General features: G+C 48.3%; 1 protein-coding gene and 1 long non-coding RNA gene across 4 annotated transcripts in view; one reads left to right on the top strand and one right to left on the bottom strand.

The window, feature by feature from the left end:
- Nucleotides 1-7,038: 7,038 nt before the first annotated feature.
- LOC140612909 (uncharacterized) lies at nucleotides 7,039-10,725 on the bottom strand. Its single transcript, XR_012014038.1, has 2 exons — nucleotides 10,537-10,725; nucleotides 7,039-7,482 (listed from the first exon to the last, which is right to left on the bottom strand). It is a non-coding gene; the product is annotated as an uncharacterized lncRNA (long non-coding RNA).
- Nucleotides 10,726-10,828: 103 nt separating this feature from the next.
- The window catches only part of LDLRAD3 (low density lipoprotein receptor class A domain containing 3), a 232,023-nt gene continuing 228,730 nt past the window's right edge, over nucleotides 10,829-14,121 (top strand). Inside the window, exons 1-2 of one of the 3 annotated variants that reach the window (XM_072791134.1) lie at nucleotides 10,874-10,924; nucleotides 13,596-13,755. Coding sequence is in view for 1 of the 3 variants with exons in the window: in XM_072791133.1 (XP_072647234.1) it covers nucleotides 10,879-10,924 (46 nt within the window). In the remaining 2 variants the exon portion in view is untranslated. Of the gene's footprint in view, nucleotides 10,925-13,595; nucleotides 13,756-14,121 lie in introns of all 3 variants that reach the window. The other 2 variants (XM_072791133.1, XM_072791135.1) reach the window with 2 other exon arrangements.

Raw genomic sequence — 14,121 nt, forward strand, 5'->3', positions numbered from 1 at the left:
ATAATGCAGGTTTAAATTTCAGCCATTTCTGTGACCTTTAATAAGATAGTTTACCTTTCCATGTCTCTGTTTCTTCTTCTGAAAATGAGGACATTAATAGGGCCAACCTGTGGAATGTAAGGTCTCTGGTACACAGAGAGCCTCTTTGCTTGGCCCATGTGGGATTTGTTCTGTGGATATGGGGTCAGGACCCCTCCTCCTCCCCTGTCCCTCCCCATCTCCCATCCCTCCTCCTCCCCACCCTGGCTGAGTCCCACCTCCAGCGCCTACTGAGTGTCTCAGTTTATCTGCCTCAGGATCTTTTCCAAAGTGGAGCAACCTGGACATGCAGAGGTTTAAATTCAACTAATGGGAGTCGTCGTCATTCCCTGATGCAGAGGGATAATTTGAGGTGTGGTCTATGTGGACCCCAGAGGGTCCGCAATCTGGACTCGGCCTCAGTTGCCCACAGCACTAACTAGCTCAACAAATGCACCTTTTCATTGACTTTTCTCCAGCTGTTACCATTATTGTCCATCCCCCACTTCGGCTTCCTGGGATCACCTCCCAATAAACTGCCTGCACCCAAGTCCTTTTCTCAAGCTCTGCTTGGGGGAATCCCAACTAAGAAAGCTCCACAAATAGTTGCTGTTATTGTTCTCAAGGAAAAACCTTTCTATTCCTAGGAAAACTAATGTTGGAACCAAAGTTCTAGATGCATGTTGAGACTTTTTTTCTTATTCGATATTTTATTTAAAATGAAAGATATGCAAACTGATATGCCTCATTTCTAGCACATTTGGTAAATCCTATAAAGTACTGGAAACTCATGGAAACTATACTTCTTTTCCTTTCCTGGCACTTCTGAACTCTTGCTTGGAGGAGGAGCTAGGCAGCTTGGGTGATGTGGGAGGTACTCAGGGGACTCAGTGCTATTTGCCAACTAGTCCAGAAGTGTTGTGGGGTTTTTATTATTATTATTATTATTTTTATTCTGACAATTGGCTGTCTATATATTACTGCCTGAATGTCAGTTCTCGTTGTCAAGATTGGCATTAAGTTATCCAAACTCTTTTACTCAATTCGCTTTTGGCCTTAAATACTGTCATTGGCAGGACAAGCAAGGATGAAGATTCTAGCCAGTGACCATAGAACATCTTTCCCCCTCAATGCAAAGCCAACTGGCTCATACCAGTATCAACTTTGGCTTCATTGGCACCATGCTGTAACAGTCGAGCCAACTGACCTACGTGGACAGCTTCTAGCATTACCATGCTCTGATCTTTTCCCCCTTGGAAATTTTTGTTGTAATTGCTCTGGACTTTTGTTGTGATCAGGCTCGCGGTTATGTGGCAGGGAGCTGAACATTGTGGGGAGCTTGGCACACTTCTTAGGATGGGCTAGCATGGGCAAATGTCCTCCTTGCAATTCTCTTTTAAATTCAATCCCTCTCCGGCTTGGCCACAAAGGCACAAGCATTGCCAAGGTGACTTTATTATGTGTATCCTGGAGTATATTCCCTTTTGAGCATGTAGCTCCATTTCCTGGAATTATTATTTCTGGTAGGATTGGGGTTGATTTCTGGCTACCTATTATTTTTCCAGCTGAAATGTTTTATTCTTCACTTTGCCCTTTCATGAGCTTTGTGAAAACACCCGTTTTCCTCTCAGAAGGTCACGTTAGAGGGTGTTACCGCTCTCAGCCTCTCCTTCTTCCAGGCCATGGTTATATACAAGAACAGAGGTGGGTTGCAGGTCTGATGTTATTGACTTAGGACTTTATACTTACAACTGGATTGTTCTAAGCTTTTGTTTCCTCAACTGTAAAGTGGGAATAAAGATAGGATAAAAGTGATCATGCAAATCGAAGTATGAAAGCAATCTAAGGTATTCTTTTATTCAGTAAATATGGAAAGAACTCTCACTGTATTAACCATAGTTCCCAGCCTTATGCAGCTATGATTCAGTGGGGGAAAGAACACATAGGCAATCTTCGTGGGCAATTATGATCAAAATCATAAATCCTATAAACAGGGATAAATACACGGTGTTACTGGAGCCCATGGGAAGGAGGCTTAACTCAATCTTGAGGCCTCATGGAGGGCTTCTTGAAAAAGACAGGAAAATTAGGAGTTATCAGTAGTAATATTTAGTTATAATTAGTAGGGTACTTACTATGTGCCAAGTACAATGCTAAGTGCTACTTTATTTAGATTTCACAATTATGCCTATCTCATAGGGGTCTTAACCTCCATTTTATATTTGAAGAAACCAGCTCAGAAAGGTTAAATAAGTTGGCCAAGGACACACAGTTAAGTGGCATGGTCAGACTTTGAATTTAAGTTTGCTTCTAGAGCCCTTGTTTTATTTTTATTTTATATATATTTTATTCCAATTTAAGAACCCTTGCTTTTAACAAAACAAATTATGCAAATCTGTTCATGTGATGGCCCTGCCTAAAGTCCACCATTTGTGATTTCCTAATGCTACCATGACCTTCCCATGACCAAAAGTCTCCTACCCACTCCTCTAGTCTCACCTTACACCCTTCTCTCTGCCCCGACCCCTAAGACAGTTAGCCTCAGCAGCAGCCCATAAAGAATGGACTCAGCTAAGTCTGAGATTGTCCTGTGGGCGATGGTGGCCATGGAGGTTCCCAGCGGATTGAGAAGGAGCAAGACAAGATCTGGAAAATTAAGAGAGAGTTGAAGCACCCCAGGCACAGGGACTTGGGGATCTCAGGGAAGGGAGAGGTAGGAGGGAACGAGAAGGAGTGAATTGGATTGAAGAGACATTCAATAGATAGAATATGCAAATCAGGGTAACTGATCACAGTGGGGATCCATGCAGATTTCTGGCTTGAACAACAAGGCAGAAAGTCTTAGCTATGTTTCAGGAGCTATGATTAAAGCTTGACAGAAGCAAATAATACTGCAGTTCTATTGTGTTTTCATTATATGTATGCTGAAGGGTCCTGGAAATTGTAAACATTTCCCTTCCTGGTCTTTTTTTTTTCTTTTTAAGATTTTATTTATTTAATCATGAGAGAGAGGGGCAGACACATGATCAGAAGGAGAAGCAGGCTCCCTGTGAGGAGCCGGATGTGGGACTCGATCCCAGGACCCCGGGATCAGGACCTGAGCCAAAGGCAGACACTCAACCACTGAGCCACCCAGGCGCCACCACCACCATTCCTGGTTTCTTTTGGTTTCTTTTCTTCCACACTGGGTGGGGGAATTCGCTGAAAACTCTGCAAAAAAAAAAAAAAAAAAAAAAAAGTTCCTTTTTCTCTACCCCCGGCCTCCATCCCACAAGTTGAACTACAAACCCACACAGTGGCAGCTCCAGATTAGGCAATCAAACAGCTCTCAAAATTAAGCTTTAAAACATTAAAATCAATCAAGCCCTAAGAATCTAGCTCAAAATGAAGAGGTGTTTAAAAGAAGTAGGCTGAGGTGCTCTGAGAAAAACAACTTACATTATTAAAGCAGAGTTTTCACAGTGCGGGGAAAAAATGTTCCAATAACGTCCGATTAAAAATGTAAATCTATTTATGTTCCAGATGGGTTTTTTGAGTGCTCTTATTAAAATCCACTGCTTACCTGTTTGTCTTATGAAAGACAGTTAGTTACTTGGGGAAGGTAATCAGACCTGGGCATACTAGAATCATTTTCTCGCATTTGTCACTGAGTGAATATCTCATGTGACTTTTGGCTTGTTAATTAATTACTATATAAATTTCCCTACTGAAAATGGAGATCTTATTCAGTGTTGGGTTCTTTTCAGAATTCAAGTGTCAAATGTTCATGTCGCTTTGAAGATTGTTTCTCTGTTCTCTCTTCATTTCTTCCCTTCTCTTCTTGATCCTGTGGTACATTTGTCATACTGATACTACTATGACATTACACTCGCTTTTCTATCAATTGACTTGGATGCCTAGAATATAAGGTCAACAGGGTTTGGAGGCAGAATTAGTCAGATGGAGAAACTGGAAAGAAAGTAATGCTTCCTAAGTGAGTGATCTTCAAGTGGATTTATATTCAACTGTGACATAAGGAACACTGCTGGGGTCATATGTTCACTTACCAAAGAAAATAGTGCCTCAGAAAAAAAAAAAAAAAAGAAAAGAAAAGAAAATAGTACCTCTATCAGCACTGTTCAAAAGAAGTATGTTGTGAACCTCAAATGCAAGTTGTATATGAAGTTAAAATTTTTCCAGGAGCCACATTAAAAAAGCAGAAACCAGTGGAGTTAATGTTAATATTATTTTACTTACTTCTGTTATATCTAGATATTACATCTCCACATATGATCCATGTTAATCTTATGGAGATCGTTTACATTCTTTTTTGTACTGTTTGAAATCTAGTTTGCATTTTATACTTTGAGATGTAATTCAGAACAGTCACATTTCAAGCCCTCAATGTAGCTGTACATAGCCAATTGTAGCTGGCGGCTACTATGTTGGACACTGTAGATCTCTATAGTCCAATGACAGTTTTTCCACTCAAGTTAATAGGCGAAGAGTCAGCTTATACGTTTAATGAATCCACCTTCTCCCCCCCGCTTCCTAACTGAGAAAGAAAAAAAAATGTGCTTGCTATGAAAACTGGCAAAATGGCCCTGATGATAAATTGCAGGTTAAATTCATTTTCATATAACTGTTTCTTGGTTCCAGGACTGGTCACAAGTGAAAAATCACCCTTTTTAGAGTATAGACAACTTCATTCAAGGGGCAGTAAAACTGAGGCATTAAAATAAATAACAAGCCACAAGTTGTTAGTTTTTTTTTTTTTTTAATGAGGGGTAAAAATTTCATCCTTTCTGATGATGCAACATTTTCATTAGTAAATGTCAGTAGATCTCTCTTCTTGTAAGCTAGTGACTATATTAAACATGAATTACAAGAATTCTGTTGGTTCTCAGCAGGCTTTTTCTGTAGATTAGTCTGGTAATTTTAAAAAATGAATATATATACACATATATATATGTATATATATACACACATTTGGCAGCACTGGATGACTTTAATTTCTAGTTGAGCGAACTCCTCTGCTCAGCATTTGGGGGGTGGGAAACTACAATAATTAGATGCATCCAGAAAAGTTCTCTAAGAGTTGAATTGTATCACATAATGAATCAACTTCTATTTGATGTGCTGGGCATCTTTACCTTTCTAGCTCTAAACCCAGTGAATGCAGTATCTTTCAAGCTGCAAACACATTCTGGGTTTTATGAATTGGGGATTTTTTTGTTGTCGTTGTTACAGAAGGCAGGAAGGTTCAGTGTGGTGTTTGTGGAAATTCTTTGGAATCAAAAGGATCTGGCTTTGAATCTCAGTCTTCCCTGGGTTATTTTGGGCCTGTCACTTGGATTCTTGGGGCCTCATATTCCCCATCTGTGCAAAGAGGATTATAATATCTAACTCAGAGGTTGTTGTGAAGATAAACGTGATCATAAATGTATGATGTTGGAAACAGACGCTTGGTTAGTGGTGGTTCTCTCACACTGCCTTCCTCAGACTACCAGGTGAGAGGCAACGATGTTAAGTGTTCACAGACTCGGTGTTTATGGTGGTTGAGCTGTCAGCTAGAGCTGTGGTGTCATCTGAAGGCTTGACTAGGGGAAGATCTTCTACACTCACTTACGTCATTATTGGCAAGATTTAGTTCTTTCTGGACTGATGGGTTCAGGGCCTTAATTCGTCACTGGGTGTTGGCTGAAGGTCTTTACAGTTCCCGGCCACTCGAACCTTTGCATAAGGCAGGTCACAAAAAGGCAGCTGGTAAGCAAGAGGGGGAGAGGAAGAGAGAGACAGATAGAAGGTAGGGGTGGAAAATGGGATCCCAAGTGTTCTTGTAACCTAATTTTGGAAATACCATCCCATACATTTGGCAGTATTCTGTTTGCTAGAACTGAGTCACTAGGTCCAGCAGTACCCAAAGGAGGGGATGAACCAAGAGTGCAAATAGGAGGAAGTCGGATCATTAGGGGTCATCTGAGAGGTTGCCTACCACAGAATTTTGCAGCTTTCACTTTCACATTTCCTGGTATTACTTCTCCCTCACACGGAGGTCCTAGGTCAGAAGAACTGAAGAAATCAGAGCTCTGACCTAGGAGCCCTCGTAAATGCTTCCCATAACCCTTATGATACCAGGTGTTATACTACGTGGTTGTTGCTCACTTTGACATGTCTCCACCTCCCCTACTAGACCATGAGCTCCATGAGGACAGGGACATGGTTTTGCTCACTGCAGCAATCCAGAGCCTCGAGCAGTGCTTGCCACAGAGCCAGTTCTCAATGTTTGTCAGATGACTAAGGGAATGCGTAAGGGTCCTTTTGCTTCAGACAAGTGCTCTAGGAGGCAGGTGTGACTATTATGCCCATTTCTCAGGCCACTGAGGCTCTAATAAAGTGACTTTCTCAGCCTCACAGAGCTAGTAGATGGTGGGAACTAAGAGTTCAGGTGTATCAAACCACCTTGAAGCCTATTCCCTCAGTCACTTGACTCTGTGGTCTCCTGATTGTATGTTGGGGTTAGTGTGTGTGTATGTTGTGTGTGTGTGTGGTGTTTTTTTGAAGAGAAAAAGTGTCGTCTTTGGCCACAGAGTCTCTCAGTAGGCAGCTTCCACCAGCTACTCCAGTCCAGAGTGGAGCAAGCCTTCCTTGGCTGCATCCTCAAGTGAATTTCTGTTCTCCTCACATACAAGAGAGAAGAAGGGAAATCACAAGAAGGAAAGAGGGGAGCACTGAACAGGGAGTATGGATCCCCTGTGAAAGTGCGCTGAGGACGGGACTCCGGAAGTAGAGCTTCTTCTGTTACCCCTCTGCCTGGTTTTCACGAAGCTTAATGAAGCAAATACCTCCTTGTTTGCCATAAACTCCCTGTAAATACAGTTTTTCCTTAGTCCTTTTACTAGTTCTGTCTCTTTACGCCTTCAGATGGTTCCAACTCTTCTTCAGGTGTGAAATGGTCTTTTTGAACTTTGAAAGGCCTGAATCTTAGATGCTTTGGAAGAAAGGTAGTGATGATGACAATAATGGAAAAGCAAACCATGGTAACAACCCAACTAACATTTATTGAGTGCTTCCTATGTACTAGGCCAAGTTCTAAGTGTTTTCCATGTATTCATTCATTTCCAACATCCTATAAAACCATGAAGTCAGTCCCACAGATGATCTTCAAGGCAGATATACTAGTTCTCTATTGCCACGGAGTGACTTACCCTGAAAGTAGTAGCTTATAGCAACAATACACTCTATGATCTCTGATGGCTTCTGTGGATCAAGAATTTGGGAGTGGCTGGGTGGCTCCAACTGAGGATTTCTCGTGAAGACTGCTTTCATCTGAAAATGGCACTAGAGGCTTGAACCATTCCCAGATGGTTCATTCCAATGGCTGGTAAGCTGGCAGAAAGCTGAGTTCCTCCTCATGTGGCCTGAATCATAGGGCTGCTTGAGTGTCCTCACCACATGGTGGCTGGCTTCCCCAGAGCAAGGGATCTAAGACGCAAGGAAGAAATGCTATGAACACTGTGACCCAGCCTTAGAAGTCACCCAGCGTCATTTCCACAACATCCATAGGTTGTAGAGGCCATTCTCTGTGGGTGGCGACTGTACAGCTCATAGATACCAGAGGGCAAGGATCTTGGAGATCCATCTTGGAGACTGGCCACCTCAGCAGCTACCTTGTGATATGAACCCAAACCACAGGCTACCTTTTCTCAAGCAACTACTGTGCAAGGCACCGTGCCAAAGAGTTAACATACATTATCTCATTTCATCTTGAAAGCAGTCCTAAGATTCAAGTGTTTGTACTGTGCCTGTTTTACCTACAAGGAAATGGAGGCTCAGAGAGGCTAATAACCTGCCCAAGGTCACAGAGCTAGTGTGTGACAGGTGGAAAGAGCACTGGAGCACATCCCAGCCACCAGAGCGCATGCCTAGCTTGTGCTGTCCTACCTGTGGCGTTGCTGGGACTGCCGTGTGGCGTGATGAAAACATGTAGGGAGCTGTAGAGCATTATACCATGACCACAGAGGGACCAAATCCCTTTGTCCCTCTGTCAGCAGTGGGGGGGGGGGGCGGGGGCATGTGGGAAGCACACATCTAAGGACAGAGTGCGTCACTTAGTAAATAAGTGACAAATGCAATGTGGTTTTGCTTTTTATTAAACCAACTGTGAAAAAGACTTGCAACTGGCTCTCTGTGACCTGAACAATTAGCATTAGAGCCTATTATGTTTCCCGGAAGCGGAATGCCCTGTGTTTTTGATGGGATTCTAAGGAACCAGGAACGAGGAGAGTAATAAACTGTAAAGATTGGATTCATCTCCTGCCTGGCATAGGAGGCGAGGAGGTTTGGAATGCTTCAGTATAAAAACAATTGAAGTTAAAGAAAGCTTTGCATTTGTTCAGATCATTTTAAGGACATTAATTAGTACATTTAAAAGAATGTGTGTGTGTGTGTGAGAGAGAGAGAGAGAGAGAGAGAGAGAGAGAGAGAGAGAGAGAGACATGTGGAGAGTGAGCCAGGTACACTGAATAATTCCTAAATTGAACTTCATGTGCCCAGAGGAACCTAACGAAACAAGAATGTTGTTTCGGGTCAGATGGGTTCTTCTATAAGGGGTCAGATCCATTGTTCTTCTATATTCCTAATGTTCCAAGGCAAATGAGCAGCTGACAAATTATTTGCCTTCTTGGGTATCACTCTCAAAGGCTGGGGGCTTCCTGGAAAAATGCACATACCCATCTCTACCTGAAGTCTTATACACAATTTTAGGAACTTAATTTATTTTTATTTTTTCAAAAGATTTTATTCATTCATGAGAGACACAGAGGGAGAGGCAGAGACACAGGCAGAGGGAGAAGCAGGCTCCCACGCAGGGAGCCCGGTGTGGGACTCGATCCCTGGACTCCAGGATCACACTCTGAGCTGAAGGCAGACGCTCAACTGCTGAGCCACCCAGGCGTCCCCAATTTTAGGAACTTTAAAGTTCCCTAATGCTCTCTAGTGTTCATGGATCCCAGGATGTAATCCCTGAATGCTAAATGTTTTGAAGGATTTGTTTACATTTTCCAAACTAGACAAACTACTTTGTAACCTGGAACTTGCTAAACTTTCCTACATCACATTTTCTCATTACTTTGAACTGTCTTTGGTATTTCTAAACTTTGACCTGATCCACTTTAGCTTTTTAGTTTCCAGACTAGAATTGACAATTAAAAAGTCACTGAGGGTGGCCCCGGGTGGCTCAGTGGTTTAGCGCCGCCTTCAGCTCAGGGCCTGATCCTGGAGACCCGGGATCGAATCCCATGTCCGGCTCCCTGCATGGAGCCTGCTTCTCCCTCTGTCTCTCATGAATTAAAAAAAAAAAAAAAAAAAAAAAAAGTCACTGAATCTCAGCATCCTGGAGCTTGCCTCCAGTGAGTCGCCAGTGTGATGTGGGCATCCCAGCCACAATTTCCCTGACTAGTCATCCCAGCACCTACGCCCTCTGGACTCCTCCAAACAGGTAGGACCTATCTACATTATAATTCAAACTTTTTAGGTGTGGCTTTTAGGGATGCAGTTGCATACATTTTGACAGACACATAAGGTCGCCCTGTGCCGCTTGCCCTCCTCTCTTTCCCACACACCCAGCCCTTGGTAACTACTGATGTGATTTTGGCCCTATGGTTTAGCTTCCTTCCTCCTTCCGGGTCTTGTAAATGGAATCATACAGAATATCCCCTTTGGGGCTGGAATCTTTCTCTTAGCATGCTTTTTAATATTCACTCGTGTTGTTCCATTAAATGATATAATACAATTTGCTTATCCATTCACCAGTTGATGGGCACATGTGTTATTTCCAGTTTCTGGCAATTATGTTGGTGTTTTTCTTTCGGGGGGAGGTGAGCTTTTTGGGGCAGCAGAACTACTCTGCATCCTGATTACCGGGAGGCAGGCTGGCTGTGTGCTCTGGTTGTGCAAACACAACTTTACACATTTGGGGGTGGGGTGGGTGAAGGATGGAGAGTTGGGCACAGAAATGCCACTACATTCCCCTGCCGTCTAAATCCTTTGGCGGGCAGCCCGGGTGGCTCAGCAGTTTAGCACCTGCCTTCAGCCCAGGGCATGATCATGATCCTGGAGACCGGGGATCGAGTCCCACGTTGGGCTCCCTCCGTGGAGCCTGCTGCTCCCTCTGCCTGTGTCCCTGCCTCTCTCTCTGTCTCTAGGTGTCTCATGAATAAGTAAATAAAAATCTTTAAATAAATAAATAAATTCATTCTTTGGCAGTTTTCACCAGCGCTTCTTGGAGCTCCAACTGCGTAGGAGCAGCTGTTCACTCTGCATCTGGGCGTGAGCCTTTATATATGTATATATATATATTTTTTTTTCCTTTTCCTTGAATCGGGGCTCCCGTGTTCCACGGGTATGGGTATTCGAGATCCAGATGAAGGCAGTCCCTTAAAGGTGTTAGCATCCCTCCTCCACGTGGGGTTCTCAGAATCACAGAAGAGGAGCCCCGCGGAGTGACGGCCCGCGTGCCCCGCACCCCAAGGGACCTACCGGGGTTGGAGCAGAGCCCTGGCCGCGAGGTCCCCGTCTTGCCACTGAGGACAAACCGCCTGTTTCCTCGCGACACGTGGCGCTTCCTTCCAAACTTTTTCTGCCCCTCCCTGGGGTCAAGTGATGCTGGAGTTGAGGCAAAGAAGCCCCGCGCTGAGGGGGCGCGCGGCCAGGGTGCAGGCGCCGCGGGGCCGGAGCAGGGGGCGGGAGACCCGGGCGGGGGCGGGGCGGCGGGGCGGCGGGGGGCGGGGCGGCGGGGGGCGGGGCGGGGCGGGGCAGCGCGGCGGCCGCGGGGGCAGCGACGGCGCCGGGCGGCGGGAGCGGCGGGAGGGCGGCCGCGCCATGTGGCTGCTGGGGCCGCTGTGCCTGCTGCTGAGCAGCGCGGCGGGTGAGTCGGGGCGCGGGGCGCGGGGCGCGGGGGGCCGGGCGGGGGCGGGGGCGGGGGCGGGGGCGCGCCGCCCCATTGTGTGCGCGTGCGGCCGCCGGCTGCGGAGCGGGGCGCGGGCGGGGCTTTGTGTGCAGCCCGGCTCCCGAGCGCGGCCCCGATTGGGCGTCGCTCCAGCGCGTGTGTGCATGTGCGCGTGTGGGGGGCGGGGGGGACGGAGCTCTCCCCGATCCCCCCCCCCCCGGCTCTCCCCCCTGCCGCTGCTCCTGCTGCTGCTCCCCCCCAGGTCTCCCTCCTGCTCCTCGTCCTGCTGCTCCCCCCCTCCCCGTCTCCCCCCTGCTACTCCTCCTGCCCCCCCTCCCCCCCCCGTCTCCCTCCTGCTGCTCCTCCTGCTGCTCCCCCCCCAGGTCTCCCTCCTGCTCCTCCTCCTGCTGTTCCCCCCCTCCCCGTCTCCCCCCTGCTACTCCTCCTGCCCCCCCTCCCCCCCCCCGTCTCCCCCCTGCTACTCCTCCTGCTGCTCCCCCCCCAGGTCTCCCTCCTGCTGCTCCTCCTGCTGCTCCCCCCCCAGGTCTCCCTCCTGTTGCTCCTCCTCCTGCTGCTCCTCCTCCTGCTGCTTTTCCTGCTGCTCCTCTTGCTCCCCCCCCAGGTCTCCCCCCTGCTGCTCCTCCTGCTCCCCGGCCCCCCCCCCCCCCCGTCTCCCTCCTGCTGCTCCTCCTCCCCCCCACTCCTGCTGCTCCTCCTGCCCCCCCCCCCCGTCTCCCCCCTGCTGCTCCTTCTGCCCGCCCCTGTCGTGTAGCCCCGTGCCTCAGTTTCCCCCCGGACGTCGGGCGCTTCGTCCACTCCTTCCTGGGGGTCGGTGTTTGCCTTGGAGAGTCAAGCAGGGCCAGACCCGGGGTCATGGATCTTTCCCACCCACCCCGGGAGCAGCGCGGTTACCACCGCCCCTCCCGTCCCTGCGGCTGGAGGCCCCCTGAAGCGGGCCTCGCGGTGGCATCGGTGGCATCGCGTGTGGTGCATCCTGAGGTCCTGGGGAGCGGCAGGCATCCTTGCTTCCTGACGGCGTGCTGGCCCCTGGAACTTTTCTGCTGATGTGGGCACGCTCGGATTCCGGCCCAGGAGCCCTTCCTCCTCTGCCCCGGCCCGCCGGCCACAGCTGTCAGCCGCCCTCAGCCCCCTGACGTTTACTTCTGGGCAGCTGATGCCCAGAAAGTGGGGGACAGGGCCCGAGGAACTTCCTGCAGCAGAAGTCCGCTGGCCTGGCACTGGTGCTCCGCACTATCCGGCTTATGCCCGATTTCCCCAAATGCTGTACCTGTTCGCTGTGGTGTCTGCGCTGCTGTGTTTGCTGGGAAGTTGAGGCTCACTTCATTCGGAGCCACCCCCCTTCCCCATGTGCATTTGGAAAGAGAGACTCCCACCTTCCTTGATGTCCCTGATGTCCTGGCCACCCTCAGAGGGCACCCTGCAGCCTTTCCCACCTCTCAGACCCATGACATCATCCCCACTCCTGGGGACCCCACCTTTATGTGGCTCTGCTGTGCTTTCCCGCAACCTTGGGATGGGGGTGGCTGCTGTGGGTTTTGGCCACATCTGGGGGAGAGTGTCCTGTTTGTCCTGGGCCAGCAGGCCGCTCCAGGGAGGGGGCCCGAGGGGGCACTGGCGGCTACAGGTGGGTGGGAGTGACGAGGCGGGGCTGTTAGCAGGGGCAGCTTTCCTGGCATCTCACACACGAAGCCCTGCCTGGGTTTGTGCGCTCCACGTGCAGAACTGCGACATGCCCCGTGATGACTCCCAAGCAGGACCAGTCTGGAAGCTGGCTCTCGTGGGTGTCCTCAGAGTTGCTTGTGGCTCAGTGGAAACTTAACTTTTTGCATTTCCCAGTTGGTACTGGGTTGCTTTGGTGCAGTCTCCATGTCTGTGAAAATAGCTGTAAAGTTAATTTTGCCCCTCTCTGGTCAGTCCTGGTTATTTAATATGTGTGTATGTGTAAAATCGGGCCACGATGAACAGGGTTAGTGGGGACGGAGAGCTTGGGGGTCGCGGAACTGCCTGTATGTCCCTGGTGGGGGTTTTCCATTCTCTGTGATCATTGCACCTTGTGTGGCTTTGGATCACCTTTATAGTTGCTGCTCTAGAAACTTCTAGGCAGGTTGGGGGTTGGGTGGGGCCATGCATTTATCGTGTCACATTAAGCATCATCCTTTTAGCATGAATTCCACCTTGACCCAGAGTGTTATGAGAGACAGGTCGGGTCCTTTTTGTTGATGCCATCGGGTGCCTGTGGCTGCCCAGGCCAGAGAGAAGCCTGTGTGGTTCCATTTGGGGGTTCATAGCAGGACCAGAGACTGTACCCTAGTAGCTCATATCCAGCTTCTCCATCCCCTTCTGGGAAGTTGAAACACCAGAGAGATTATAAAAGTCGGTACTTGGGACTGCTGTCGCCTTCGAGAGCCTGTGGAGAAAGCCGGGGTCAGAGTTGAGCCCTACTCTTTCTTGAGTTCTGGGTCTTTGCAGGGCTGGGAGGCCACTGACATCTCCGGAGCAGCTTGGAGGGCTTTATTATTCGGGAAGCTTCTCAGACACCTCCGTGTGTTTGCTTTTTCTTCCTTTGTTGTATTGTTTGTGTCAGGGAAGTGAAGCATCGATTTTCAGCTGTTGTTATTTTTTAATGTAGTCTGTGAGAAAGACTCGGCCCGTCCAGGGTCCAGTTTGTCTTCGCGCAGCGGACTTGAGCCCTTCTCACCTCCTGCCGGCCTGACCTTTTCCTCTACTCCCTGACATTCTCTCCCGTCAGCGAATACGCTGGATTTTCCCCCATCTGTACTCCCAGGAGTGTGAGTACTGACCTTTTCTCCTGGAAAGATCTAGTTAATGGCGTGAGCGAGTGGGTTTTATTATGATTTGTAACTAGCTGAGTAGCCTCACAGGCCTGGGAGGGGAGGGGAGGGCAGGGGAGGGAGATGGGCACAAATAAACACACCTTGTTGCTTTTCATCTTCAAAGAGATGGGACAAAGGCCCTCTCCTGGCGGGTAAGGTGTTTTTATCTGACAGCCCACTTAGGTCTTTGCCCTTGATAGGATGGGGAGGAACAGCCCTGTGAGTGGGAAAGGGCAGGATGGGCCATGTTGGGCCTTCGAGACACCTTTTCCCAAAGTCCCCAGGGTAACAGACCAGGAAGTAGGCTTGTATCTCACCTTC

This window comes from Canis lupus, chromosome 21, assembly GCF_048164855.1.
Source record: "Canis lupus baileyi chromosome 21, mCanLup2.hap1, whole genome shotgun sequence".
NCBI classification, from domain to species: domain Eukaryota; kingdom Metazoa; phylum Chordata; class Mammalia; order Carnivora; family Canidae; genus Canis; species Canis lupus.